The sequence below is a fragment of the Esox lucius genome, chromosome 19 (genome assembly GCF_011004845.1).
Source record: "Esox lucius isolate fEsoLuc1 chromosome 19, fEsoLuc1.pri, whole genome shotgun sequence".
NCBI lineage: Eukaryota > Metazoa > Chordata > Actinopteri > Esociformes > Esocidae > Esox > Esox lucius.
The window spans coordinates 25,834,030-25,861,826 of NC_047587.1; the positions used below are offsets into that span (position 1 = coordinate 25,834,030).

Here is a 27,797-nt window from a genome sequence, read left to right on the forward strand (position 1 = left end):
GATTATCATGCCTGTACTGTTCTGGTGGAGTCAGACTGTCGGCTGATTATCATGCCTGTACTGTTCTGGTGGAGTCAGACTGTGGGCTGATTATCATGCCTGTACTGTTCTGGTGGAGTCAGACTGTCGGCTGATTATCATGCCTGTACTGTACTGGTGGAGTCAGACTGTCGGCTGATTATCATGCCTGTACTGTACTGGTGGAGTCAGACTGTGGGCTGATTATCATGCCTGTACTGTTCTGGTGGAGTCAGACTGTCGGCTGATTATCATGCCTGTACTGTTCTGGTGGAGTCAGACTGTCGGCTGATTATCATGCCTGTACTGTACTGGTGGAGTCAGGCTATCGGCTGATTATCATGCCTGTACTGTTCTGGTGGACTCAGACTGGTAGTCTGAGCCTGTATGCTGACGTTTCTGTGGTGAGAAGGACTGGCCTGTGGTCAGTGTTGGAGTGAATCTCCCTTCTTCTTCCCCAAGTCAGCTACAGCAGCAGATGGAACCAGGCTCTAGGCTGTCAAACTGTGTTTTTCTGGGACTGTGGGTGTTGCTGAGGCTTTGTCTTTGTGTGACTGGGGTTCTGTGTGTGGGTGTATGTGGTTGGGACTGTATTTTTCATGATATAGTATGTGTGATATAGTATGTGCGATATTGTATGTGTTATAGTATATGTGATATTGTATGTGTGTTACAGTATTTGTGATATTGCATGTGTGATGTAGTATGTGTGATATTGTATGTGTGATATAGTGTATGCCATATAGTATATGTTATATTGTATGTGTGATATTGCATGTGTGATATAGCCTAGTCTATGTGATATTGTATGTGTGATGTAATATATACTGAAATTCAACACTACTGTTGTTTGCTCATTGGGGTTTTAGGCCGGGTGTCTCTGTAAAAGCACTTTGTGACAACTGCTGTTGTAAAAAGGGCTTTATAAATAAATGTGATTGATTGATTGATAATATGTGTGATGTAGGATGTGTGATATTGTATGTGTGATATAGTGTGTGCCATATAGTATATGTGACATTGTATGTGTGATGTAGTATGTCTGATATTGTATGTGGGATATAGCCTAGTACATGTGATATTGTATGTGTGATATAGTGTGTGCCATATAGTATATGTTACATTGTATGTGTGATATAGTATGTAAGGGTGAGAACAAATAGTCAAAGTGTCAACATCTCGACAAGGATGGCATTTATCGACAAGTTTATCTAATTTTCAAAAGTTACAATAAAAATCTGTACTACGGATTGACTCACTTGGCGGCAGTAATGACAGGTTATTTCTTATTGACTAAACAAATCTGGCTAACGGCCAGGTACAGGAAATGATCGCTGTTAGCGAAAGAATACCTGTGTATCCCGGCAACATCTGTATGATCTGAAAGGGTTTTTTCGGCTGCGGGCCTCATAGTCCACAGACTACATGAGCCCACTCGTCTACACCCGGAGCAAGTGGTTATGCTAATTTATCTAAACAAGAAAAAATGTACATAATAATATGGACAATGCCTAATGATTATTTACATTTTTGTTAAGATCTTGCATCTAATGGATTCGCTATCCAGAATTTGTTTGTTTTTTGTTAATACATTTTTCCTATTAAATATCCTTCCTAAGATATTTTTTTATTCACTGGAACTTGAACGCATTCGAAGGTTTGTTTAATTTAATGCAGACTGTAACGCAACTCTGTTAGTCTATATATTAAGTGCAGTTTCGTTTGGAAAGTATATTTTTAAGGGACTGTAAAAAAAATTGCTGGCTAGATGGTCTAATACATTTTGTATTTTTTTGTTATTGCAGGAAAACATTGACACAAAGTCGTTAGCTAATGTAAGGCAATTCATACATATCTCTGTGCTAATTCATGGGAGACAACGTTTATAGTTCATTTGCAATTGCAATTAATGGAAACGCTTGTAACAATAATTTGATAAAAAATCACTTTTTATAAAATACTAACGGCTTGCCAGGCCTATGCATTCGGTTATTTGCTGATGTTATGGTATTTCTGAATCTGAATGTCTCCTGAGTCAAAATATATTTAGCCAAATTGTTTATATTAAAATGTTATTGAGTTTGTTAACTACATTTTTAAATAAAACATTGAATTTCTTCCATAACGTATTACAATTTACATTCATTTTTTTTCCATTTAGGCCCTCTTGTTTTTTGGCATGAGTGTGCCATATAGCATGTGTGATATTGTGTCATGTAGTACAATGTGTGATGTGGACATGATATCCTTGCTCATGTAAATCTGACCATTGAATCGTGTTTGCAGGATTATCCATGAGGATGGCTTTTCTGGAGATGACGTGAAGCAGTATAAGCCTGTGGTCTACAGCAACACAATCCAGTCTCTGGCTGCCATTGTCCGTGCCATGGACACTCTGGGCCTGGAGTACGGAGACAAGGAGAGAAAAGTGAGTCTTTTTACTCTGCATATACACACGCACACACACGCAGACACACACACAAACATTTGTCTTTCTGTTCCTATGGGGACATGAGACTTATCCCTGACCAAGAAGCCCATGTTCCTAATTCACTTGACCAACACCTAACCATAACTCTTCCCAAAACCCTGACCTTATTCATAAAAATGTAACCTAGCCTTTACTTTAACCACAATAAACTAACTTATTTGCCTAAATGTAACCATAACACATAGCCCTTAGCCCAAACTGGAATTGCCTAACCCTCAAAGAAACATTCATTCAAATACTATGTTAAGATTTTCCCTAAACTTAACCCTTATGCCGGAAATGGCATTTTCCCTAATGAGGACCTGTCAAAGAACCTTAAACTCCAAAACTAACACTTGCCCTAAATTTAACACCACCAGCAAAAGAAATGCCTTTTTGAAAGTAGGGACAAGAAATGGTTCCCCATTAGTCAACTTTTTCAGATTTAACCAAAGTTTGGTGACACTTCAAATCTAGTTAAATCAGAAATACACACACATACTGTCTCTAACACTAGTAAGTGGAACGTTGTGTGTTCCTGCCACTGTAGAAACAGCCTCCCCAACACATATATAGAAACAAACACACTGACTGTCACACCCATATATCAACCCACAGGATTTTAACAAGTGAAACCACTCAAAACACATCCATACATCCTTATCCATCTGTGAAAATCGATAACCTCCATGTTGTAGCAGGTAATTGGCCACAAAGCTCTTACAGGATACGGAACAGGGCACATTAGTCTCAGCTTGCTGACTGGCTTCTATAAATCACACAATGGGAGGAGGAAATATAGATTCACACAACTACTGTCGGTCTGCCTGCCTGCCTCCCTGCCTGTCTGTTTGTCCGTCTGCCTGTCCATGTTATATTCCTCCTACTACCACCTGTAGGGAATCAGGTTTGACTTGAGATCTGTATTCAGACCCTGATGAAAGAGTCCAGGTGAACGTGCTCAGTAGACATGACATTTAAAGTGTCGACGATGCGTGTGTTTCGTCAACCCTTTAATTATAACAGAATATAACAGAATTGTTAAATGGTGCCGTTGCCAACAATAAGGATGGTGCTGATGGCTGCTGTGTGAACGGCAAGATAAATGTCGTGTCTCCGTCAGGGCTCAGAGGTCATTACCTGTTTAAGAACCTGACCCCAGAGTGGCCTCATTGGAAAGCTGATGGGGTGAGGGACAGTGTACAGTTATGCTCTGTTATGTTCGTGTCTGTGGTGTTCTGTTCCCTCTTTAAACAGGAAGCTGACTCTGACCTTTACAGGAAGTCCTTCTTATTTCAAACCATTGCTATCATTAACCAGGGATAAGGCATCTTTAATATCCAGCTGCTATTGATTGTTATCGTATCTCCTATCTGCTGCTCGAACCAAAGCCCTTCTTTAGAAGAAGAAAGTATTTTTGTCCAAGAAACTGTAGCTAGTAGAGATGACAGGCCACAGGGTTTTGTCCTAGACACGCTGTTCTCTTTGGTTGTGTCACTCTCAGTCATTTTGAGCTCTTCAGTGTGTGTTTGTGTGAGTATGTGTGTGTTTAGGCCAGTGGGTGTGTGTGTCCCTGTGACCCGAAAGTAACCTCTCCCAGTGTAATTGGTGATATCGGTCGGAGGTCACTGTCCCCCAGGCGGAGAATCGCTCTCTCTTTCTCCGAAGGGGTCGAGAAAAAGAATGAACAACAGACAGCTGGAGTCGTAGTGGCCTTAGAGACTGGCTGTGGCTGAGAGAGAATAAAGGTCGCCATGTCCTCTGCCATCCAAATGTGTTGTGCGCACACATATTTTTACATGTAGCAGCCTTTTTATCTGGGATTGTCGTTTGGACCGGTTTCTTCAAAAAGAAGACCTATCCTTTAACTGGATAGGCTCTACTCTCTACAGTGTACTGGCGTTGTAGATGTTTATCCAGTGTGGGCAGTATGCAAGCACAGTAGTTTCACTTTCAGGTGAATTCTGCTAGGAGCAAGGCCAACCCAGTCTGTTGCACTCTTAAGTGAAAGGAGGATTAGTCCCTAGCTGGTGTGAGTCCTACTTAGGACCTCTGTTTAGACTTGTCCGTTAGTGTGAATGTGTGAGTCTCTCTCTCGCTGTCTCTCTCTCGCTGTCTCTCTCTCTCTTCCTCTCTCTCTCTGCTCTGGGCTGGCCAGCTGGCTCACACCTCTTTTATCTGATGTGTGAAGCTTTTAATGGAGCTGCTCTCTCAACAGCCAAGCAACAGCTCTCGCTCCTTCTGTCTCTATCTCACACTCTCCTTCCCTTTCCCTCTCCTCTTTTCTTTTCGCTCCTACCATCTTTCTAATTTCTCCTCATCATTTGCTTTCCCCCCCCTTCTCTCACTCTTCATCTCTTGATTGTCTACATCCATCTCTCAGCACCTCTCAACCTCTCCTTTCTCTCCTGCTGTTGCCATGGCTACCCATTGTTTTGCCTTCCTCTCAACACATTCCGCAAGTCTGTGTCCAAGGGCAGTGTCACTCACATGAAGGCAGAAACCGCTAGGATATTTGAAACCTGGAACCGCCAGTTCCTCGCTGTGTGACCGGGCGTAATGCATCAGTCTACTCCAGCTCTTATGACACACAGTTCTTAATGTGCGCACGCAGTCCACGCTGGACATGTTTCGGTATGGTTTAATCTCAGTCTGCCCTCTTCCTGCTCATTAGGCAAATTTTGTGAATTTTCTGAGAGGTCTTTCTCCAAAGTTATTCCGACAATATATTTTTTTAAATGATTTGTTTGGTGCCCTATCTTGTCGGGTACCATTCACAGAGCTCTGTGGAGAGAACTTTGAAGGTTTCCCTCAGCAACTTTTCCCTGTTATTTTTTTAAACTTTTTTTTGTCTTCAAAGCATGACACAAGCTGATTTTAAGGCAAAAGCCTTTGAAAATAGAAGGCTTGTTACATGATCAGCACTGTGTTGACATTTCAGATTTAATTTGTTTAAAAAGTATGTATTAAAATCTGAAAACAGTATGTCGTATCTCATCATGGATATCTACAGTATATCACCTCTGGATTTGAGAAGACATATGAGAAGTTCAGGGGGACCGTGAACCTGGCCGATTGGTCATGGTCTGTCTGAAATACAGCAGGTCATCATTTTGTTCCTTATGGCCATCGTACAAAGATGCTGCAACTCCATTACCTTTTGTAGGGATTACGAAAGACACTTAAGGATTGGACGGTTGGTTTTCTTATCCTTGCAATTTACATATTATTTGATTCATTGGTCAAATTGTGTTTTTGATTGGAAAGCCTAATGGCTGACATCAGAGCTCTATTGTCCTGGCTTCCTGAGCTCTGCTCGCTGGTGCCCATTTCCCTGTTCTCACCACACAATAAATTCTAATGAGCCAGCGTCCATTTCCTCTGTCCATCCCACCGACTCTGTCTGACAGTCATCTGGTCTCTGCTCACTCACTCAACAGTAGAGTGTCCAAGACCTCAATCTGGCCAGGAAAATCTTTGTGTTCCTGGGCCAAATGGGATTGGTTTCGCATGTGCTGGTGGTCTGGTTACCAGTCAAAAAGCCTGTCCCGGTTCTGGCGCTACTCTCGAATGCTGGCCATCCGATAGCGTCCATCTGCCTTTGCTTCTTGACTCCTCTGATCCTGTTTAATGTCACGGCCAGTGGGGTTAGTTTGACCAATACCCACCCCACCTGGGAATCACTGGAATGTGGGCTAGACATGCAAATATATTCAGAAGGTATTGGAAACAAGCAGAGCAGATTGTACAAAGTAACCGTTTCTACCACTTAAAGAAAGTTTCTTAGTGTAAATAATTCTCCCTCCTCAACAATCACTCTACAAATGTGACTGACACCTGCATTTGTTATGGCATCCATATATTTATCTTGCTTATTCACTTAAAGCAAGATACATTTTACCTTAAAACAAGATATTTATTCACTTAAAACAAGATACATATTCACACTTAAAACTAGATACACATTCACTTAAAACAAGATACATATTCACACTTAAAACAAGATACATATTCACACTTAAAACAAGATACATATTCACACTTAAAACAAGATACATATTCAATTAAAACAGCATACATATTCACTTAAGACAGGATACATATTCACTTAAGACAGGATGCGTATTCACTTAAAACAAGATACATTTTCACTTAAGACAGGATGCGTATTCACTTAAAACAAGATACATTTTCACTTAAAACAGGATGCATATTCATTTAAAACAGGATACACATTCACACTTAAAACAGGATACATATTCACTTAAAACAGGATACATATTCACACTTAAAACAGGATACATATTCACTTAAAACAGGATACATATTCACTTAAAACAGGATACAATTCACTTAAAACAGGATACATATTCACTTAAAACAGGATACAATATTCACTTAAAACAGGATACATATTCACTTAAAACAGGATACATATTCACTTAAAACAGGATACATATTCACTTAAAACAGGATACATATTCACTTAAAACAGGATACATATTCACTTAAAACAGGATACAATTCACTTAAAACAGGATACATATTCACTTAAAACAGGATACATATTCACTTAAAACAGGATACATATTCACTTAAAACAGGATACATATTAACTTAAAACAGGATACATATTCACTTAAAACAGGATACATATTAACTTAAAACAGGGTACATATTCACTTAAAACAGGATACATATTTACTTAAAACAGGATACATATTCACTTAAAACAGGATACATATTCACTTAAAACAGGATACATATTCACACTTAAAACAGGATACATATTCACTTAAAACAGGGTACATATTCACTTAAAACAGGGTACATATTCACTTAAAACAGGGTTCATATTCACTTAAAACAGGGTACATATTCACTTAAAACAGGGTACATATTCACTTAAAACAGGGTACATATTCACTTAAAACAGGATACATATTAACTTAAAACAGGGTACATATTCACTTAAAACAGGGTACATATTCACTTAAAACAGGGTACATATTCACTTAAAACAGGATACATATTCACTTAAAACAGGGTACATATTCACTTAAAACAGGATACATATTCACTTAAAACAGGATACATATTCACTTAAAACAGGGTACATATTCACTTAAAACAGGGTACATATTCACTTAAAACAGGGTACATATTCACTTAAAACAGGATACATATTCACTTAAAACAGGATACATATTCACTTCATCAGATGCTCTTACTCAGAACAAATGATCTATGTCCTGTGCACTTTCTATTTAGCAAATACGCTTTTGTAAGTAAACGCCCAAGGGCACGTATGGTGGAGCAGTTTGGAGTCCATGTTTCTGTCATTGACTACCGCTGTCTGCTCTCTGAGGCCGTGTGGCAGTAACTTTCAGCGATGTTTATCAGCTGAGAGATACACAGTCGTTTATTAAGGAGGCCTTACTGTCAGTACTGGGTTATTGGCCAGTACAAAACACTAGGCAGGGAGGACCCATGTCTACAGAGGGGGGTGGGGGCGTGGCCAACGTCCCCAGACGTTGTGGTGTCGCCTTGGAGATGAGCGGGGTGAGTGTAAATCTCCTGTGTGGAGGTGTTTACTCTGCTCCCCACTACATCTGGCTATATTGGGTCAAGGCCCCTCCGTGCCCTTGATCCCCTGGCTGTGTTGGAGGTGGACAGGGGGCAGAAGGGGTGTCACGTCTGGGGAGTCCGAGAGGCCAGGCGCCTGTCTATCTCCGCATGTCATCGTGACGCTCTGGTGCCGGTACCGCTCCCACTTCTCATTAGCGGAAACAACCACAAACAGAAAGACGGAGTGCGAGGTCACACAAACAAACACACGTGCTCGCGCGCACACCCACACCTTTGTTCCCGAGCAACCCAGGCCTGTCTTCATATAAGAACTGCCTTCCTGGCATGAAAGACAGCCCCCATATCATTTTGTGTTTTGCAAACATATTTGTTTTATGATCTGTTATGAAAGCTTAGCTTTTCCCAGTATCACCGTAGCTTTGTGTATACTGTATAAAGCTGTCTAAATATCAGGCCCTGGCATTGCCAGACCTTTGGCCATCTCCTGGGAATGCAGCCATTTTGTCTTCATACATCACTGTTTGACACCCTGGAATGGAAACTCATGTTTTATGCCAGTTGTTTTGTGCTTTGGATTATTAGTCAGGTGTTTTTTATTTATTATTAACCACTGGTGTGTGCATGCATGCCTTTGAGTGTGTATGTGTGTGTGTGTGAGGGACAAACATGAGAGGATATTGATGTGTGGTGCTTTGAAGGTCCCTTGGTGGGGGTGAAGGCAGGATGGATTCTCTAACTTGGTCGTAAAGGTAATTTCTTTAAGAACGAGACATCCGTATTTGAGGGAGCTCATTGACTAATGTTTGTGTATGTGTGTGCTCTCGTTGGTGCACCTTTAATCAGTTCCCTCCCTTTCTCCCCCCCCCCTCCGCATTCTCCCTCCTCCCCCCCGGTGACCGTGTGTGGGTGAAACCTAGCTACAGCAAGGCCAAATTAGTTAATGCATTGGATTTTCAGACAACTGAACCAAGTTGCATAAATGACAAAGAGCTTACTCCTCCCATGCTCCTCCCATACTCCTCCCATACTCCTCCCATACTCCTCCCATACCCATTTCAAGTTCAGCATTTCAGCGTCATCAAGTGAAATCAACCACAGATGTCTACCAACAACAATTTGGTCTAATCAGTTTACTACTAAGCTAAATTATCTCATGTTGTGTTCAGTAGTGTGTGTGGGTGTGTGTGTGTATTTTTGTATGTGTGTGTTGAGAAACGTGTTTGACTCAAGATACTAGTGGAAATCCAATACTATCCTACTTTACTTTGACTTCATTCTTCACAGGCCTGCGGCACAATGTACAGTAGGATAGGAATATAATTGTCCTCCAGGACAGAGAATTATGTAAAATCACAATTCCAGACCCGATCTACATCCATAGCTAATTTAGGAAAGGGCACATTTTAGCTAGCCACCTGCCAAAGAACAATAACATAACAACAACATTATATTTGGTTTCTGTCAACTACGTTTGAGGTTGATGTAATGTGATGTAAGGTGATGTTGATGTGATGTGATGTTGATGTGATGTGATGTTGATGTACTGTGATGTTGATGGGATGTGATGTTGATGTGATGTGATGTTGATGTGATGTGGTTGCTGTGAAGCAAAATCTAAACTGCTATTCCTAAATGACGTGTTCTCAGTTACGCAAATTGGCCAATTATTTTCTACTAGTTTATTAAGAGAAGCAAAATGATGGCTGGCTTCCCTTGACTCCCAGAAATATGTACCACTGTTCTCTACCCCTTCTCCTCTCCTCTGTTCTCTCCCTCCCCTCTCCTCTGTTCTCTCCCTCCCTCTCCTCTATTCTCTCCCTCCCCTCTCCTCTGTTTTCTCCCTCCCTCTCCTCTGTTCTCTCCCTCCCCTCTCCTCTATTCTCTCCCTCCCTCTCCTCTATTCTCTCCCTCCCCTCTCTTCTGTTCTCTCCCTCCCTCTCCTCTGTTCTCTCCCTCCCCTCTCCTCTGTTCTCTCCCTTCTCCTCTCCTCTGTTCTCTACCTCCCCTCTCTTCTGTTCTCTCCCTCCCTCTCTTCTGTTCTCTCCCTCCCTCTCCTCTGTTCTCTCCCTCCCCTCTCCTCTGTTCTCTCCCTTCTCCTCTCCTCTGTTCTCTACCTCCCCTCCCCTCTGTTCTCTCCCTCCCCTCTCCTCTGTTCTCTCCCTCCCCTCTCCTCTGTTCTCTCCCTCCCCTCTCCTCTGTTCTCTCCCTCCCCTCTCCTCTATTCTCTCCCTCCCCTCTCTTCTGTTCTCTCCCTCCCTCTCCTCTATTCTCTCCCTCCCCTCTCTTCTGTTCTCTCCCTCCCTCTCCTCTGTTCTCTCCCTCCCCTCTCCTCTATTCTCTCCCTCCCCTCTCCTCTGTTCTCTCCCTCCCCTCTCCTCTGTTCTCTCCCTCCCCTCTCCTCTGTTCTCTCCCTCCCCTCTCCTCTGTTCTCTCTTCTCCTCTTTGCTGTTCCCTTCTCCCCCTCTTCACCATCTCTTCCTAGGTTTGAGAGGGCTCCATATCTCCACAGAATCATAGTCCCGACATTTTTACGAATTCTCTTTTAAAAATCAGTGGAAAATCAGTCACCTCAGATTTTTACAGCATGTTCCTGCCCACAAGTGATCACCATATCAGCCATGTTGCCATCCAGCAAGCTCAGTGAAGTCATAAAATGACTGCTTGACATCCCAGAAGACTTAATTAAAACTCTATGTTAACTGGGTTATTCAGTAAGACACTATCTCTATCCAAGCAGAAAAGCTCAGTGTCTTAGCCACCTAAACAAATTTGTGGAACAGCTGGAAAAGTTTTGCAGCATGAATCCACTGTTCAAATAATAACATTGTCCTCTAAAAGGTAGTTTGTATGGTTTTTGTATGGTTTTGCAAATGTTCTGGACTAGCTGGTGTTTTGGGTTGTGATTAGGTACAACTGATAAACTAAGCTCATGAGGCATTTATGAGTTATAGGTATCATGACTCCATAGGTTGAAACATAGCAGCCAGTTGAAACTCCGGGTTGGCTTAGCCAATGGCTTTACTTTAACCTTGAATATTAAACCATTAACATACATCAATTACATTATGTTTTGATAAAACAAAGATGTGTGTGAAAAGAGGAAGACATTTCTAATGCCCAGATCAATTCTGTAAGATCATTATCATCCAATGCTGTGTAAAAATCTATGCAGTAAGTCTCCATACGATTTCCTCAGTTATGCCATTATACGGTCTACAATGATAACAACTGTTATGGCTGTGTGGACAGTCCCATTGGCATCATGAGGGGTAATGTAGTCATTTATGATAACAACTGTTATGGCTGTGTGGACAGTCCCATTGGCATCATGAGGGGTAATGTAGTCATTTATGATAACAACTGTTATGGCTGTGTGGACATTCCCATTGGCATCATGAGGGGTAATGTAGTTATTTATGATAACAACTGTTATGGCTGTGTGGACAGTCCCATTGGCAGCATGAGGGGTAATGTAGTCATTTATGGTTCCTGCTAATCAATCACGCATAGAGAATGAATGACCCCACAATGTTTTAGCACACTTACTTCCTTGTCAGGGTAGGGGATAGAAAGTCTCTCCGACAGGTTTCGGTGTGTGTTCGGTGATATCGTTTAGTAACCTATTAAGCATGGCATGTTCTGACTCCTGCCGATGTAAGTATCCTGTGAAATACGTGAATGAACTGAACGTGTTACACTGGAAGTAGCTGTATGTGTATGTTATGGGATCCTTCAGTGACGTTCACGGGTTCTGGCCAAGCCGAGCCCCTGATGACACCCGTGCCATGGGGTTTTAATTGGAGGGCCCAAAATAAAATCCTCAGAGGAACAAACGCTACCTCATCCAGATGGTGTTCAGTATGCTGGCGGGTTGGTCACCACTCTCAGACACCTCTCATTAGAGCACAAACATGACACGTGTGTGTGTGTGTGTGTGTGTGTATGCATGACTGTATGTCACTTTATGTAAAAGTGTTGCTAGTTAACACTCGCCACTTCATGTTGTTGATTGTGTCTGGGCTCTGGAAGAGGTTTCTCTGTCAGGGAGCTAGAGTAAGATAGACAGAGGAGGACAACAGGAAGAAAACTAATAGGGAAATGAATACCTTGTACAGCTGGTTCTCCTGTAGACAATGTAGAATATTCCCTGCTGGCCTTCCTCATCTTTGCAGAGACCAGTTATCACCAGGCAACCACCATCCCAGGTTAGCATTGAACCCTTTCAACCAATCAGAGGGCAGACGCTGTTTTGCTTCTGTGGTTTGGGGTTAAAATAGAGCCTTTGTGATGGAGCAGAAGTGACTGTGTCGTTACTCCACATTCATACAACATAGAATTGCCTCTTATCATTGAATGTCTGACTTTCCCAGTGACCTTTCAGAACTGGATGTTGATATGACCTGTGTGGTTCCACCTTGGACTTTGATTCTCAAAGGCCTTTTGCCTATTACGTTGCGTCTTTACTTAAACTTGACATTCATCATCATCCACTTAGCATTATAGTTTTATGTTTGCCGTACAGTGAGTTGGTGCCCTAAAGTACCTCCACTGGCCCTAGAGAGGCTTAACAGGGACTGTATCTGAGTGTCTGAGAGGACTGCTGGCTGCACTGATTAAATACAGGCTCTCTGTGCCTGTCAGCTTGGTATACAAGGTCAGTGTCTATCTTCAATCCTCTCCCAAGCCGACAAACATCCTCCATTCAATTAAACGGGCCGTGAAGCTTGGGCATGAACTGGCCCGGCTTCAAAAGCAGAATGACACAAATTAGAAAAACATGCCGGAATTGAGAAGTCAGTAGTTGTAGGCCTGAGGATGCCCATATATTGCTCTAATAACAGGAGATCGCTTCTCTTTTTCCATCTGCTAGGAAAGCTATGTGAACTGTGAACATCTTTTAGAAGTTTGACAGCGGGGTGGCAGCTCACTGAGGCGAAGGAGGTAGTTGATACACTATGTACCATATTTATACTATACTGCAGGATTCAGCACCTTGGCTGGGGTTGTGCTGGTATTAACTCAGGTGTAGGCTGACCAGAGTAGTGATTTGTTGGCTCTGTAAGTCAGCACCTTGGCTGGGGTTGTGCTGGTATTAACTCAGGTGTAGCGGAAGGTCGCGTTTGGTCTGGGGCTGAGTGTGCCTGCAGTGTGTCTGTGTCTTGACAGGCGCCCCCGAGTGTTGGGTTGTCCTGGGTTCGGCGCTCATTAAAAAAAAGAAAAGAAGCTTCGCTCTCATCCTATAAGAATACCCCTCCCCCCGGCAGGCAATTTGAGTTAAACCGGCTCTGACTTGCTTTTTAGGATTATTCTTCGGAGTGACATCTTTGTCTTTTTTTTGGCTGGGAATGACCCCTAACATCATATGATCGACTCATGAGAAGCACAGCCTAAGCCAAGGTGAAAATCCCTGCTGAATACAGACCCATGATACCTTGCTCACGTCTCCCCTTGTTTGTCAGACACAATCAGAAGGTGGTGAACGTTCACAAAGGACTGTGTGTTCTTGGGACACGCTGGTTTGTGTTCCGTGTAAATAGTACTGTAGCTTGTGACGATATCAGCGTGGGTGAGGACTGGTATGGGTCTAATGCCTTGTCACACTGATCAGACTCTGCTCTACCTGGTCCATTGCTGGCGTTCAACACAGCAGTCTGGGCAGGGTTACATTTTTTTTAGATTGTTGACATAAAGGGTGAGTTGGAAATACTTGCTTGCCTCTATGTGAAAATGACAAGTCAAAATTGGCCATTCTCTGGAAGATTGTAATTGGACTCAAATGCCTCTGTGAGGTCTATGGCACTCCCTTGTAGTGCTGAAGCGCCACTTCCCCCTGGGTTCAACAGCAGGGTGTGCCACAGCCAGGTGTGGCCGGGAGGCTCCAGGTGGTGGCTAATGAGGCAATCCTTGGCTAATCCCATACTGCTGTTGTCAGCACGAGGAGCATTCTCCAATCAAGCATGTTGGCCCCAGCTAACTTCCTGTTTGAGCGAATGCTGTGGGAAGAATGAACGAGACATGTCATGTCATAAAGGGCTGTACTTTTCCCCTGTCCTCTACTCCTCTCCTCTGTCCTCCTTTCCCTGAACCAGAGTTAATTCTTATCTCCTGCTAGGCTGAAATCTTTCCTCCTAGCCTTGCTTGCATCTGATTAAATAACACAACACGATTATTTGGCCAGTTCGGTCGTTTCCCGTACCAACCGTTCGTATGCACGTTCCTGATACGGTGTCCCTGTGTCTGTCTGTGGCCTGCAGTGATTCTGCCAGAGTCTTCTGCCGTACACAAACTACACGGTGTCTGTTCCCCATCTTCCACGCTCTTTATCAAAGGATGCTTGGTTTCCCTCCCTCTGCCCCAGCCTGTCAGCCGGCGTTTTCAGCCTGTCACAACATTCCCCCACCCCCTATAGTTCTGTAGCCGGGGGTTCACGGCTGCTCTCGGCTGCTCTTTGTTTCCGGCAATGGTGCCGCTGGGGAAAGGAGACGCGGCGGAGGCGTGTTCCGCTCGGCAGATGATGGCCGCTCTGCTCTGCCTCACTCCGCTTGTTTATGTGAGCCGCGGTCGCTGTCCTGTCTGTCTCGGCGGGAGGAAGTGGCGGTCCTAACGTCGCTCCGTATAAGGAGGGGTATGCGAGGTTCCTGAAGCCCCGGGTACAGAACAGACGTTCCGCTCGCCCAAAGCCTTTCAGCGAGACCAGGGACACCGTTTTATAGTCGCGCTAGTTCTCTGTTTTCTCTGTGCTACTGTGTTGCTCCTTGAATTGGTCCCCGGTATTGTCATACAGAACATTGAAATTGACTAGTAAGGCGGCTTTGGGTGAATTATGTTACGAGGATTTTCCTGATGTTCCTCTGCACAATTATTTGTGATGGTATCGCTTGTGATTAAGAAAAGACAGGCAGTTTGAGAAAAGCTTGATTAGGCTGGATTGTTTAGCATCTCACATATGCTGTTTGTTATGCGTCGATAAACCCCTTTTTGATTCCTTACCTCTCTATTTCTCTGCGATGCTCCCTCGGATGAAACGCTTTCCCCTATTTTTTTCGGCTTCCATTCATTGTCCACTTTGGTCTTCATGTGTCTGTGATCGGTTCCTGATCTGAGCCCCTCCACTGTGTTTGGTTCCCTCCACTGTGATTGGTTCCCTCCTCTGTGATTGGTTCCCTGTCTGTGCCCTTCCTCTGTGTACGATTATTGCACGACATCTATCTATCATGGTGACGGGCCCTGAGTGAGATGTAGAGCCTCACCCTAATGAGACGTGGTCCAAGGGGGATGAAGGAGGATGAAGGAGGCGAGGAGAGGAGACTGCGGGGCGAGGGCTGCAGAGCGCAGTGGGGGTGTTGACCTACTGTCAGACGCTGCCTGTTATTGCTGCTATCCTGGCTGTTTACTGGCTGGTTGTGGGTTTGTTGGAGGCTGTAGCTGTGTCTCGGGGGAGCTCTCTCACGGCTCAGTCAAACCATTAGACATGATTTATCCTTACTATTAGAGGAGGCAGTCAGAAAGGTTTCGCTGTGGAAGTGCGCCTGCAGACTTGCATCTCCTCTGCTGCCAGGCAGATAGATGAGATTACATCAGCTCTGCTTTGACTGATTCTGCAAAAACCCACATTACCATTCGATTGCATAGGAATGCATTGCTGCAGTTTTCACAGCCTTGGTCACATAGTAATGAGATCACCTCAGTATGAAGGGTTACCTGGGGTTGTGTTGTACGGTAGCGGCCTCTTTGACGTGTGCCCAAATCTGTAGGCGCCCTAAAACCCCCATTGTTTGTTCAACATCTCTATCTCCGAGGGGCCGTTGTGGCATGTGCTCGTTCATGGACGGTCCACCTGGTGTGTGTCGCCTGTGTGTACGGGATGCATGGTGGCGGCTCGGCATCGCAGTGTGTCACTACGCAGTGTGTCAGGTCGGACACCTTCTGGCGGTGACACGCCCATCGGGGGACAGATGATGGCAGTCAGACACAAAGTGAACATCGCTCGGTTCTCCCGGGAGACCTCAGGCACAGGACCCAGTTGTCCGTTTTCCCAAGCAGGGGAAACATGAGCAGTGTTGTGTGCCTCGAGGAACAGTTCCTCATCACAGAGCTGCCAACAGGCCCTGCCGTCATAGCAGGGAGGTCAGGGGGAGACGGAGCTGTCCGCCGGACCGGATTAATCCCCCTAGAAAACAGCTGAGCCTCCACGGCTCCCACTGCCAGCCAGAACCCACAGGAGGAGGTTCACTGTCCTAGAGGTGGAGTTACAGGCTCAGCTCCACATCGTGGGCCGCGGTTCCTGATTCTGTATCCCTGGACACGCTGTGAGAGGGAAGGAAAGGGACATGGGGGGGGGGGGGGGGTGTCCAGAGGGAAATGAACATAGTCCTTATCATATTAGAAGTACATATTTCTGTGTTATCATAAGCAAAGGGCAGATTACATTTTTATCTATTAGAGATATGTCTCTTTAGTGATGCGTCTTCTCTTAGCCAGCCAGCAGCCGATTCTAAATATAAAACAACTGTGTCGTTAATTAATCTAAATGCCAGCTGTTAATTAAGATGCACTAAGATAACTAGAAATATACAGTAATTAAGATTTGAATCCTATTTAACTGGATTCCTACTAGAAGGATTGTAAACAGTGGGTTGTGGGAGCTGAGAACAGAGCTGAACACGGAGCTGAGAACGGAGCTGACAAGGAAGTGGGAGTGGCATGATGAGGGTGCTGGCAGGAGCTCTGAGGAGTGGGAGAAGGCCGACACATCAGAAAGGATGTCATGGTGTCTCCCAGCGGGTGGGAAGGAATGAGAGGGCCAACGGCTCGGCATATAAAAGAAAAGTGGAGAGAGAGAGAGAAAGAGAGAGAGGGAGAGTGACGCTCTCCCCCATCACTGAGACTGGCATTAGGGGTGGAGGGAAGAGTTTAAAGAGGGGAAGTAATCTCTTTCTCTCCCGCCACGGTGCTATAGCTGGTCGTGGTAAACCCAGGGTCTGTGAGGGAACATGCTGGGCAGAGGAGGTTATTGGCAACGCTGGAGCCGTTGCCCTAGTTTCCCCACTTGATGACGTTCAAACCCCCCTCCCCCCCGGTCTTCAGGTCTGCTCCAGACTGGTTTATGGATGATGATTTCTTGTACAACTAAATAATACAGAACCAGAGAATGTATATTTAATGACTAAATCGTGCCAGTTGTTTGGATCAGAATAGAAGCGTGCGAGGTGAAAAGGCTAAAGCGGTGCGGGTCTGTGTCTCTCTTCTCGTAATGGCCTCCACAGCGTCAGTCGTTGTGACGTGGTCTGACATTCATCTGTTCTGACACCAGCCCATGGGGATGCCCTGTGTCCTCGTGGACCGTTACGGAGAACGGTGTTGAAGCCCTCTAATCCAGCCTACCCCAGAGCGTGTCCCACAATGCCGCAGCAGGGTACCAAGTGTCCTTTACTGGTTCCCGCTTGGCTGCCCATCGCCATACCAGGCCTGCAGAATAACAGACATGTGTAGAGGGCAGGTGGTGTTGGGTTGACTGGCAAAACAGCCTGTTCACAGGAGCTGAATAGTTAAAAAACTTTCCAGGTCCTGTTCCAATGCTGCTTTACAAAGAGGAAATCATGGAGGAGTTCTCCTATGTTTCCCAGGATGCCCTCACTCCTACAATACTGTCTCCTATGTAGACTTTTGAACCATTGAGTGTGTGCTGTCCCCGGTATCTCTGTCCTTCCCAAAGACGGACAAATCCTCTTGGACAGGATCCCTTTCTGAGGTCACTGGAACTGTTCTCTATGCTTACTTGACTCAACTGCTTGACATAATGCTTTGTTTGTCTTTTCTGGTATTATCAAGCCATTTACAGTTTTTACGATTGCTTACACACTAAAATTAAAAACAACGCAGTTAGTGAAACCTGACACTCAAGGAGCAAAACCTCAGCCAAGATCTGCACAACTGTAAGCACATTCTCAGCCTCTTTTCCAAAACACTAAACACAGTGTTTTACAAAGCATTAAACACACTTCTCTCTATAGACACAGAAATACAACATGATGTCACTTATTTTCCATTTCAAGGCACTGCCTTTCAAAATACCACACCTATGAACAAGTTGATCAAACACGGCCATCAGGTGTACAGACACTTAGGTGCTAAATTATAATCTCACCAACCAGGCATAGGCACTATAAAAAGACAAAAAGTGACGTTACCTGGCTTCAGCGACAATGGAAACATACAGATGAAACAACTCTACCTAGTGCCATGTAAAATAAATTCTGAAACAGACAACACCGTCACTGCAGAAGACCAAATTGATGCAGAGCAGATGAGATACATACGTGGGATACCCCTTATTCAAGCCATGGAGGAGGCCTGCCACCAAATGGATGCAGAGCAGATGAGGTACATACGTGGGATACCCCTTATTCAAGCCATGGAGGAGGCCTGCCACCAAATGGATGCAGAGCAGATGAGATACATACGTGGGATACCCCTTATTCAAGCCATGGAGGAGGCCTGCCACCAAATGGATGCCGAGCAGATGAGGTACATACGTGGGATACCTCTTATTCAAGCCATGGAGGAGGCCTGCCACCAAATGGATGCAGAGCAGATGAGGTACATACGTGGGATACTCCTTATTCAAGCCATGGAGGAGGCCTGCCACCAAATGGATGCAGAGCAGATGAGGTACATACGTGGGATACCCCTTATTCAAGCCATGGAGGAGGCCTGCCACCAAATGGATGCAGAGCAGATGAGGTACATACGTGGGATACCCCTTATTCAAGCCATGGAGGAGGCCTGCCACCAAATGGATGCAGAGCAGATGAGGTACATACGTGGGATACCCCTTATTCAAGCCATGGAGGAGGCCTGCCACCAAATGGATGCAGAGCAGATGAGGTACATACGTGGGATACTCCTTATTCAAGCCATGGAGGAGGCCTGCCACCAAATGGATGCAGAGCAGATGAGGTACATACGTGGGATACCCCTTATTCAAGCCATGGAGGAGGCCTGCCACCAAATGGATGCAGAGCAGATGAGGTACATACGTGGGATACCCCTTATTCAAGCCATGGAGGAGGCCTGCCACCAAATGGATGCAGGGTCTCTGCAAGGATGGATTTGCCATTCAAGAAGATTCTTCCCTCGCTGTCTTGTGAGAGGACATAGCGTCTGATGTGGATGAAATGCTATGGCCAGACCCAGCTAGGAAGACATAGCCTATGATGTGGATATGAAGTGCTATGTCCAGACCCAGCTAGGAAGACAGCCTATGATGTGGATATGAAGTGCTATGGCCAGACCCAGCTAGGAGGACATAACCTGTGATGTGGATATGAAGTGCTATGGCCAGAGGCCGCTAGGAGGACATAACCTATGATGTAGATATGAAGTGCTATGGCCAGACCCAGCTAGGAGGACATAGCCTATGATGTGGATATGAAGTGCTATGTCCAGACCCAGCTAGGAAGACAGCCTATGATGTGGATATGAAGTGCTATGGCCAGACCCAGCTAGGAGGACATAGCCTATGATGTGGATTAAGTGCTATGGCCAGAGCCAGCTATGAGGACAAGACCTAGCTACTGTAGGTCAAGAGATGATGCTTAGGGTTTATTATTAATTCATGCTTTCTTTATTGTCTCCACAAATGTTTTTGCTGTGTTTATGTACTATATTCTATTTAGTTTTTCCTCAATCGATTTGGTACATTTCTCCAAACTCAGGTAATTGCTCTCAAAACAGTTAACACAGCAAACTAAACACGCTCTTATGTTGGCGAAACAGTTAAGTATTCACTGCACAATGAAACACAACATTTTATTCTAGTAATGCATTTATTAAAATTCAATATTAACATCAAAACTAAAAGTGTGTTCCATGTTGATTTGATAACAAATTCAGCTGAAGATACACAAAGAAATAAATGAAAGTACATGTTTTTCCTTAAGTTCTTTAATGATGAGTTCAGGTGTATAACAATGAGTTGTCACCCCACAAAAAAAAAAACATTATGCAAATAAGTACCTAGGTAAATAACAAATAAAATAAAAAATGTACTGCATTCATTGAATCAATTAATTTATTGATCATGCCTCTCAATTACATCTGGCCAGAGAATTTCATCAACATCACAGCAAATATTTTCATGCATCGAGTCATGCATCGAGTCATGCATCGAGTCATGCATCGAGTCATGCATCGAGTCATGCATCGTGGGAAAAAACGCCTTGAATGCTGTATCCGTCCTTGACATGCTTGTGCCCCAATATCTCCACAGGCCTCTTCCATCACTTGAAAAAGACTTACTTGGTTGTAAGGGTTGCGATCATGTACTTTCCATCTCCAAGAGGAGAAGAATTCCTCAATTGGATTCATGAAAGGAGAATATGGTGGAAGGAACACCATCCTGAAATGTGGGTGGTTCTCAAACCACTCTCGCACTAGTGCTGAATGGTGGAATTGGACATTGTCCCAAATAACTACAAAATTCCGCACCATTTGCTCCTGATCACCCTGCGGAAAGAGGATTTCATTGAGGATGTTTAAAAAATGTAGGAGCCTTGCTGTGTTGTATGGTCTCAAGACAGCATTGTGTGCCACAACACCTGTTGTAGAAATTGTGGCACAGAGAGTGATGTTGCCTGTAGCACGATGGCCAATCACATTTCTCCCCCTTCTCCTTTTTTTGTGAAGATTGAAGCCTGCTTCATCAATGTACAGGTACTCATAATGAGTTGCACTGCTATAGTGTTTTACAGTAATGGCATTGATTGCAGTCAATACAACTGTGAAACTGTTGCTGAAGTTTGAGTTCACACTTTGAAGCAGCAGTATACATAGATGCCTAAATCGTTTCACTTACAGTAGTATGGAATAGTTCATGGACACATACTTAAAATTCAGGAAAAATATATCTTTGTGTTGACAGTAGTTTGGGTTGCAGTAATTGGGTTGCACATACTTGAACAAACTGGAATCACAACTCCTTCACTCTAACGGAGTTCCTCTCAAAGGGCACTTTGTATACTTGCTTCATTCGGATTGCATTTCTCCTTAGAACCCGATCAGTTGTGGAGAGACTGCATTGGTGGATATTGTGGAACAGTTGATTGTCCTGTGTTATTCTTTGCTGAATTTCTTTGAGGCGGTGTTGTTCTGGACCACCATGTCAACAATGGCATGCTCTTGTTCAATTGAAAGAAGTCTTGTTGGTCTACCTGAATGTTCTCTAACTTCAATTCTGAAAAATGTATGGACAAGCAGGGACACTTACTGTAGAAATCTAGACCTATGTCAAACAGTACTACATGGACTTTCATTGTAGAAGTAGAATGATTTAGTTACTTACCGGTTTTCCTACGGAAATGTGCGGATAATTGAAGCCACTGTGGATCTGTTTATATTGGGCTGAACTCTGTGCCCAGCTTCTCTCAGAGAGAGACCATGATTTATGACATGGTCAATAAGTGTGGCTCTGATTTCATTTGAAACACATGTGTACCCTATCCTTCAACCTCTCCTACCTCGTCTTACACCTTGCCCTCCTCTTCCTCTCTGTCCATCTCTTCTTATATTTTCTACTCTCTCTTTTCATTATACCATTGCCCTCCAATCTGTCCATCTCTTCTCCCTCTACTCCTCTATATTCTCCCCTTCCTACATCCTCAGCTCTTCTTTCTCTTTCTCCTACATCCCCAGCTCTTCTTTCTCTTTCTCCTACCTCCTCAGCTCTTCTTTCTCTTTCTCCTACCTCCTCAGCTCTTCTTTCTCTTTCTCCTACCTCCTCAGCACTTCTTTCTCTTTCTCCTACCTCCTCAGCTCTTCTTTCTCTTTCTCCTACCTCCTCAGCTCTTCTTTCTCTTTCTCCTACCTCCTCAGCTCTTCTTTCTCTTTCTCCTACCTCCTCAGCTCTTCTTTCTCTTTCTCCTACCTCCTCAGCTCTTCTTTCTCTTTCTCCTACCTCCTCAGCTCTTCTTTCTCTTTCTCCTACCTCCTCAGCTCTTCTTTCTCTTTCTCCTACCTCCTCAGCTCTTCTTTCTCTTTCTCCTACCTCCTCAGCTCTTCTTTCTCTTTCTCCTACCTCCTCAGCTCTTCTTTCTCTTTCTCCTACCTCCTCAGCTCTTCTTTCTCTTTCTCCTACCTCCTCAGCTCTTCTTTCTCTTTCTCCTACCTCCTCAGCTCTTCTTTCTCTTTCTCCTACCTCCTCAGCTCTTCTTTCTCTTTCTCCTACATCCTCAGCTCTTCTTTCTCTTTCTCCTACATCCTCAGCTCTTCTTTCTCTTTCTTCTACATCTTCAGCTCCTCTTGCTCCTTGTTTTTCTCTTCCCCTTTTGTAGTTGTTGTCTTGTTGTAATTAAGACAGCTGTGTGAACAATTAGGAAATTTGCTTTTTCTGTGTTGAGTGGATTACTAACTCATTTGATATCAATTTGGGGTTAATTGGGGACTTAAGGTGTGCAACTGACTATTTTACAATTCACAGAGTTTTGTTTGTTGTGTTTTGAAAATGGTACAAAAATGCTTGTGATCTTTGTGAAGACCAATGAAAAAGCTGCAAATGTTTTTCCTGATATATTAAAGATTTGGTTTGCTGTATGAACTGCTGTGATAACATTAGGGAATTTTGTGCACAGTGTTTTGAGAAAATTATGCTTTTGATTTGTAATTTGTATGAAATGAAGAATTTACTATCTGTTTAGGACAATTACAAAGTGTACAGATCACTGTGTTAAATGTTTTGAGAGCAGTTACCTGAGTTGCATGGATTGACTGATTTTACAAGGTGGAGAGAAATAGCCGTTTTCAACAGAGTGCAGTGCTGGTCTTGTGTGTTGTGTTTGGTATATATATTCATGTACATTAACAATATCTCTGAAAAAATCGAACCCAGTCTACATCATTAGCACTGCAGTGTGTCAAACAGAATCAGATCGGATAAACCATGTGTGAGCCATATGGTGTCAAAATTGGGTTTGTATACATTATTGTGTAGTTTTGAATGATGTGTTTCATTGTGCAAAAGATCTGAGGTGTTCTGCCACTTGTGTGGGTGGTTGGGGGAATTGTGTGTAGTGTTTCGACAAAATGAGCTGCGTTTTCAAAATCGTGCCTAAGCAATCGTGAACAACTGTAATTAGGATGAAGGTGATTCTGAAGCTAGTCCAATTCTCCTGAGAACCCAGCCGTTACATGGTGATCAACTAGTCGCCTGTCTCCTCTCCTCTCGTCCTGTCACTCAAACTGCTGTCATAACTCAGTGGATTAGGTCATCTCAGCAGGGCCACAACAGTTCCCTGCGCTTAGTGTCAGAGACCTCGTGTCTGTTAATAATCTTAAAGCTGTCTGGTTTGTCCCTTACTGTCCTGACATAATGTAACCACACACACTCTCTCACACGCGCACACACACACACACACACAAGCTTACGCTCTTCTCAATAGAAACACACATTCTGGACTTTCTGGACTTGTTTTGGTGAATTATCTTTATTATGTTTTGTGGGAGAAAGGAACTGAACATGAGTGTTTGTTAGACCTCCTTCCTGATGAGGCAGCGTTTCACGGGGCAGAGGTGAGGCAGCACTTCCTCTGAGCATGCCGGGTCGCCGTGATATCCCATTCAGCTTTATTAATGTGACCTAGATCCACTGGATTTTCCATTGTCAGAATGATACGTTATTTGGATGGCTTTAGTCAGTCTAATCACACGTTTTTAAGTCTATTTTCATGAGACAGATTATGCTGTACTGGTTATTATCAAAATGTGTGTATAATGTGTGTGTGATGTGTGTGTGATTTGTGTGTGATTTGTGAGTAATGTGTGTGTGTGGTGGGGGGGGGGGGTGCTTGTGTGAAGTTGATTCAGCAGTCAGCTTAATGGTCCTTGGCCTCGTGGTGCTGTAGGTAATGAACAAACAGTCATTTCCAAAGTCCATTCTGCTTCTGTCCAGAATGAGCTACAGCACTACCCCACAGTTAGCACTCTCTTCAGCTCACACTGCGTTAAAGGTTAGGAAGTCAGCTGAAAACAAAGCGCAATTTACTAGCCTTTGTAGACAGCTTGGAGATGTGATTGGCAGAGTTAGTGATTCATGTTTTAAGTTCAACGGTGTGAAGGTAGATATGGTGTGGTGATGAACATTTTAGTGTTGATGTTATGTTGTGCTATTGTGTGTGTATGTATTAGAGTGTTTGTGTTTGTGTTAGTGTGTGTGTGTTTCTACTAGTGTGTGTATGTATTATTGTGTTTGTGTTAGTGTGTGTGTGTGTGTTTCTATTAGTGTGTGTATGTATTAGAGTGTTTGTGTTAGTGTGTGTGTGTTTCTATTAGTGTGTGTATGTATTATTGTGTGTGTGTTTGTATTAGACTGTGTTGGAGTGTGTGTTTTTGCATTAGAGTGTGTGTGTTTGTACTAGACTGTTTGTATTAGTGTGTGTGTGTGTTTGTACTAGACTGTTTGTATTAGTGTGTGTGTGTGTTTGTATTAGATTGTGTGTGTTTGTGTTTGTTCTAGACTGTGTGTATTAGAGTGTGTGTGTTTGCATTAGAGTGTGTATGTTTGTGTTTGTATTATAGTATCTGTGTGTTTGTATTAGAGTGAGTGTGTGCGTGTATTTCAGTGTGTGTGTTTGTATTAGAGTGTTTTTAGAGTGTGTATGTGTGTTTGTATAAGAGCTTGTGTGCTTGTATTAGTGTGTGTGTTTGTATTAGTGTATGTGTGTTTGTATTAGTGTGTGTGTTTGAATTAGTGTGTGTGTTTATGTATTAGATTGTGTGTGTTTGTGTTTGTACTAGACTGTTTGTATTAGATTGTGTGTGTGTTTGCATTAGAGTGTGTGTGTATTTCAGTGTGTGTGTTTGTATTAGAGTGTTTTTAGAGCGTGTATTGTGTGTTTGTATAAGTGTGTGTGTTTGTATTACTGTGTGTGTGTTTGTATTAGTGTGTGTGTTTGTATTAGTGTGTTTGTTTATGTTAGTGTGTCTCTCCTCGCTGGTGGTGCGATTAATGGCTGGTGTTCAATAATGCACCGCCTGAGGAATACCCCGACAGTGAGGCTCAGTGTTGAGCTGGTGTTCAGGTGCTTGCTGGCATTTAGCCCCTAATCAATTCCCTGCACTGCTAATGAAGGTTAAGAGATAACAGCAGCATGACACTGTGGAGACAAACAGAACAGAGCATCAGCACAGAACTGAACAGAGCATCGGAACAGAACCATAAAGAACAGATTAGAACCAAACAGAACAGAGCAGAACAGAGGAGCAGAACAGAACTGAAAAGAGCATCAGAACAGAACAGATTAGAACAGTGGAACAGAACTGAACAAAACATAATAGTGCAGAACAGAGCGGAAAGGCAAAAACAGGTCTCCCTCCTACCTCCCTTCTCAAGTTACCTCTCTGCCCTTTCCATTTTGTGGAGAAGAAAAACTATACAAACACCACAACCACAACCGGAAACACTAGCAATGGCTTCACATACTCATTTGAGCTGTAACTTATCTGCTGTTGAAAGGGACAGGACACACAGTATGACCGTGATGCTGCCCAAGTCACCCACGGAGGAGGCAAGTGACGGATAATTCATTCGGATGTCTCAGGGTTTCCATGGCAACCAGAACACCTGGGAGCATTCTCTTGCCCTCCGTTTCCAGAGGGGGGCTCGGATTGGAGGGGATGGAGGATGCGGGGAGTGAATAACAGAGGGTGATAGGCAATTCAATTACCTTTATTTCCCTGTGAGTTTCTATAGAGCAGGACAGTCTGGTATAATTACTTTATATACTTTATAGTTGTAGAGCAGACCAGACTGGTGCATTGCTCTCTGTACTGTATAAATGTAGCATATACTACCCCCAGCAACAAATATTTAGATCATCGGTAAATCTGTCAGATATTATTGAAGTTAATCAAATGAAAAAAATCTAGGACTAAACGCAAGTGTTTTATTCATTAGTAATTACATTTGTGTTTTTCCTCATCTGGCACAATGCTCTCTTAAAAGAACTTGAGGTAGCAGTAATAAAAGAAATAGAAAACGTGCCAAACTAACGTTTTCATGTGCAGCAACAAAAGCTTTAAAAAGCGGTTTTACAATTTAGCTTGAAAGGTTGAATTTTTGCCCTAGAAGAGCGAATGTCTCTTACTGATTGACTACTGCACCGTTTAGGTCAAGACTACTTCTTGTTCAGGATCGACAAACACTTCACTGACTACACGATTCTCTTGTCTTTTCACTTGATGAAAAAGTCAGTTATCATCACCTATATTGATTGATACTCTATCAGTGTCATTCACGAATGGATGTGTAAAACGGGCAGTGGCAAAATAGGATTTGTTCTGGATAGACAAAAACTTTGCTGGCTACAACCTTCAGTAGCTACGTTATAGGAAACCTAAAACTGTTTACTGTTATATTGTAACTATTTCTGGTGGATTTTCAAATTATGTATTAGGAATTGTTCAGAATAGACAAAAACTTGGCTGGCTACATGATTGTCTCGTCTTTTCACTTGACGAAAAAGTCAGTTATCGTCACCTATATTGATAGTTATTGTATCAATGTCATTCAAGAATGGCAAATAAGCTGTTAAAACGGCCAGTGGCAAAAGCCATACAGTTCACAGATGCTATTTGTGGTGAATGTAAACTTAATGATTTTTTCCCCCTAAGTTTAACACAATGCTTCATGCGACATAATGAAACTTGTCGTGATGTTAATGATCCATCCATCATCTTCCGCTTATCCGGGGCCGGGTCGCGGGGGCAGCAGTCTAAGCAGGGATGCCCAGACTTCCCTCTCCCCAGACACTTCCTCCAGCTCTTCCGGGGGAACACCGAGGCATTCCCAGGCTAGCCGGGAGACATAGTCCCTCCAGCGTGTCCTAGGTCTTCCCCGGGGTCTCCTCCCGGTGGGACGGAACCGGAACAGCTTCCCAGGAAGGCGTTCCGGAGGCATCCGAAAAAGTTGCCCAAGCCACCTCAGCTGCTGAGCAGCGGCTCTACTCTGAGCTCCTCCCGGGTGACCGAGCTTCTCACCCTATCCCTAAGGGATCGCCCGGCCACCCTGCGGAGAAAGCTCATTTCAGCCGCCTGTATCCGGGATCTTGTCCTTTCGGTCATGACCCAAAGCTCATGACCATAGGTGAGAGTAGGAACGTAGATTGACCGGTAAATCGAGAGCTTCGCCTTGCGGCTCAGCTCTTTCTTCACCACGACAGACCGATACATCGACCGCATTACTGCAGAAGCTGCACCGATCCGTCTGTCAATCTCCCGTTCCATCCTTCCCTCACTCGTGAACAAGACCCCTAGATACTTAAACTCCTCCACTTGAGGCAGGCACTCTCCATCAACCTGAAGTGGGCAAGCCACCCTTTTCCGACTGAGGACCATGGCCTCATATTTGGAGGTACTGATTCTCATCCCCACCGCTTCACACTCAGCTGCAAACCGTCCCAGTGCATGCTGAAGGTCCTGGTTTGAAGGGGCCAACACGACAACATCATCCGCAAAGAGCAGAGACGAAATCGTGTGGCCCCAAACCCTTGCACCCTCCGGCCCCTGGCTGCGACAAAGGGCAGCCCTGCTGGAGTCCAACATGCACTGGGAACAAGTCTGACTTACTGCCGGCAATGCGGACCAAGTTCCTGCTTCGGTCGTACTGGGACCTGACAGCCCTTAGCTAAGGACCCAAGACCCCATATTCCCGAAGCACTCTCCACAGGAT

The 27,797-nt window shown here is 43.9% G+C and overlaps 1 protein-coding gene across 2 annotated transcripts in view; it reads left to right on the forward strand.

Moving 5' to 3' along the window:
- The window catches only part of gnao1a (guanine nucleotide binding protein (G protein), alpha activating activity polypeptide O, a), a 113,765-nt gene that overhangs the window by 27,873 nt on the left and 58,095 nt on the right, over positions 1-27,797 (forward strand). For both annotated transcript variants that reach the window (XM_010883962.4, XM_010883961.5), the window contains exon 3: positions 2,305-2,446. In XM_010883962.4, the coding sequence (XP_010882264.1) occupies positions 2,305-2,446 (142 nt within the window). The remainder of the gene's footprint in view (positions 1-2,304; positions 2,447-27,797) is intronic.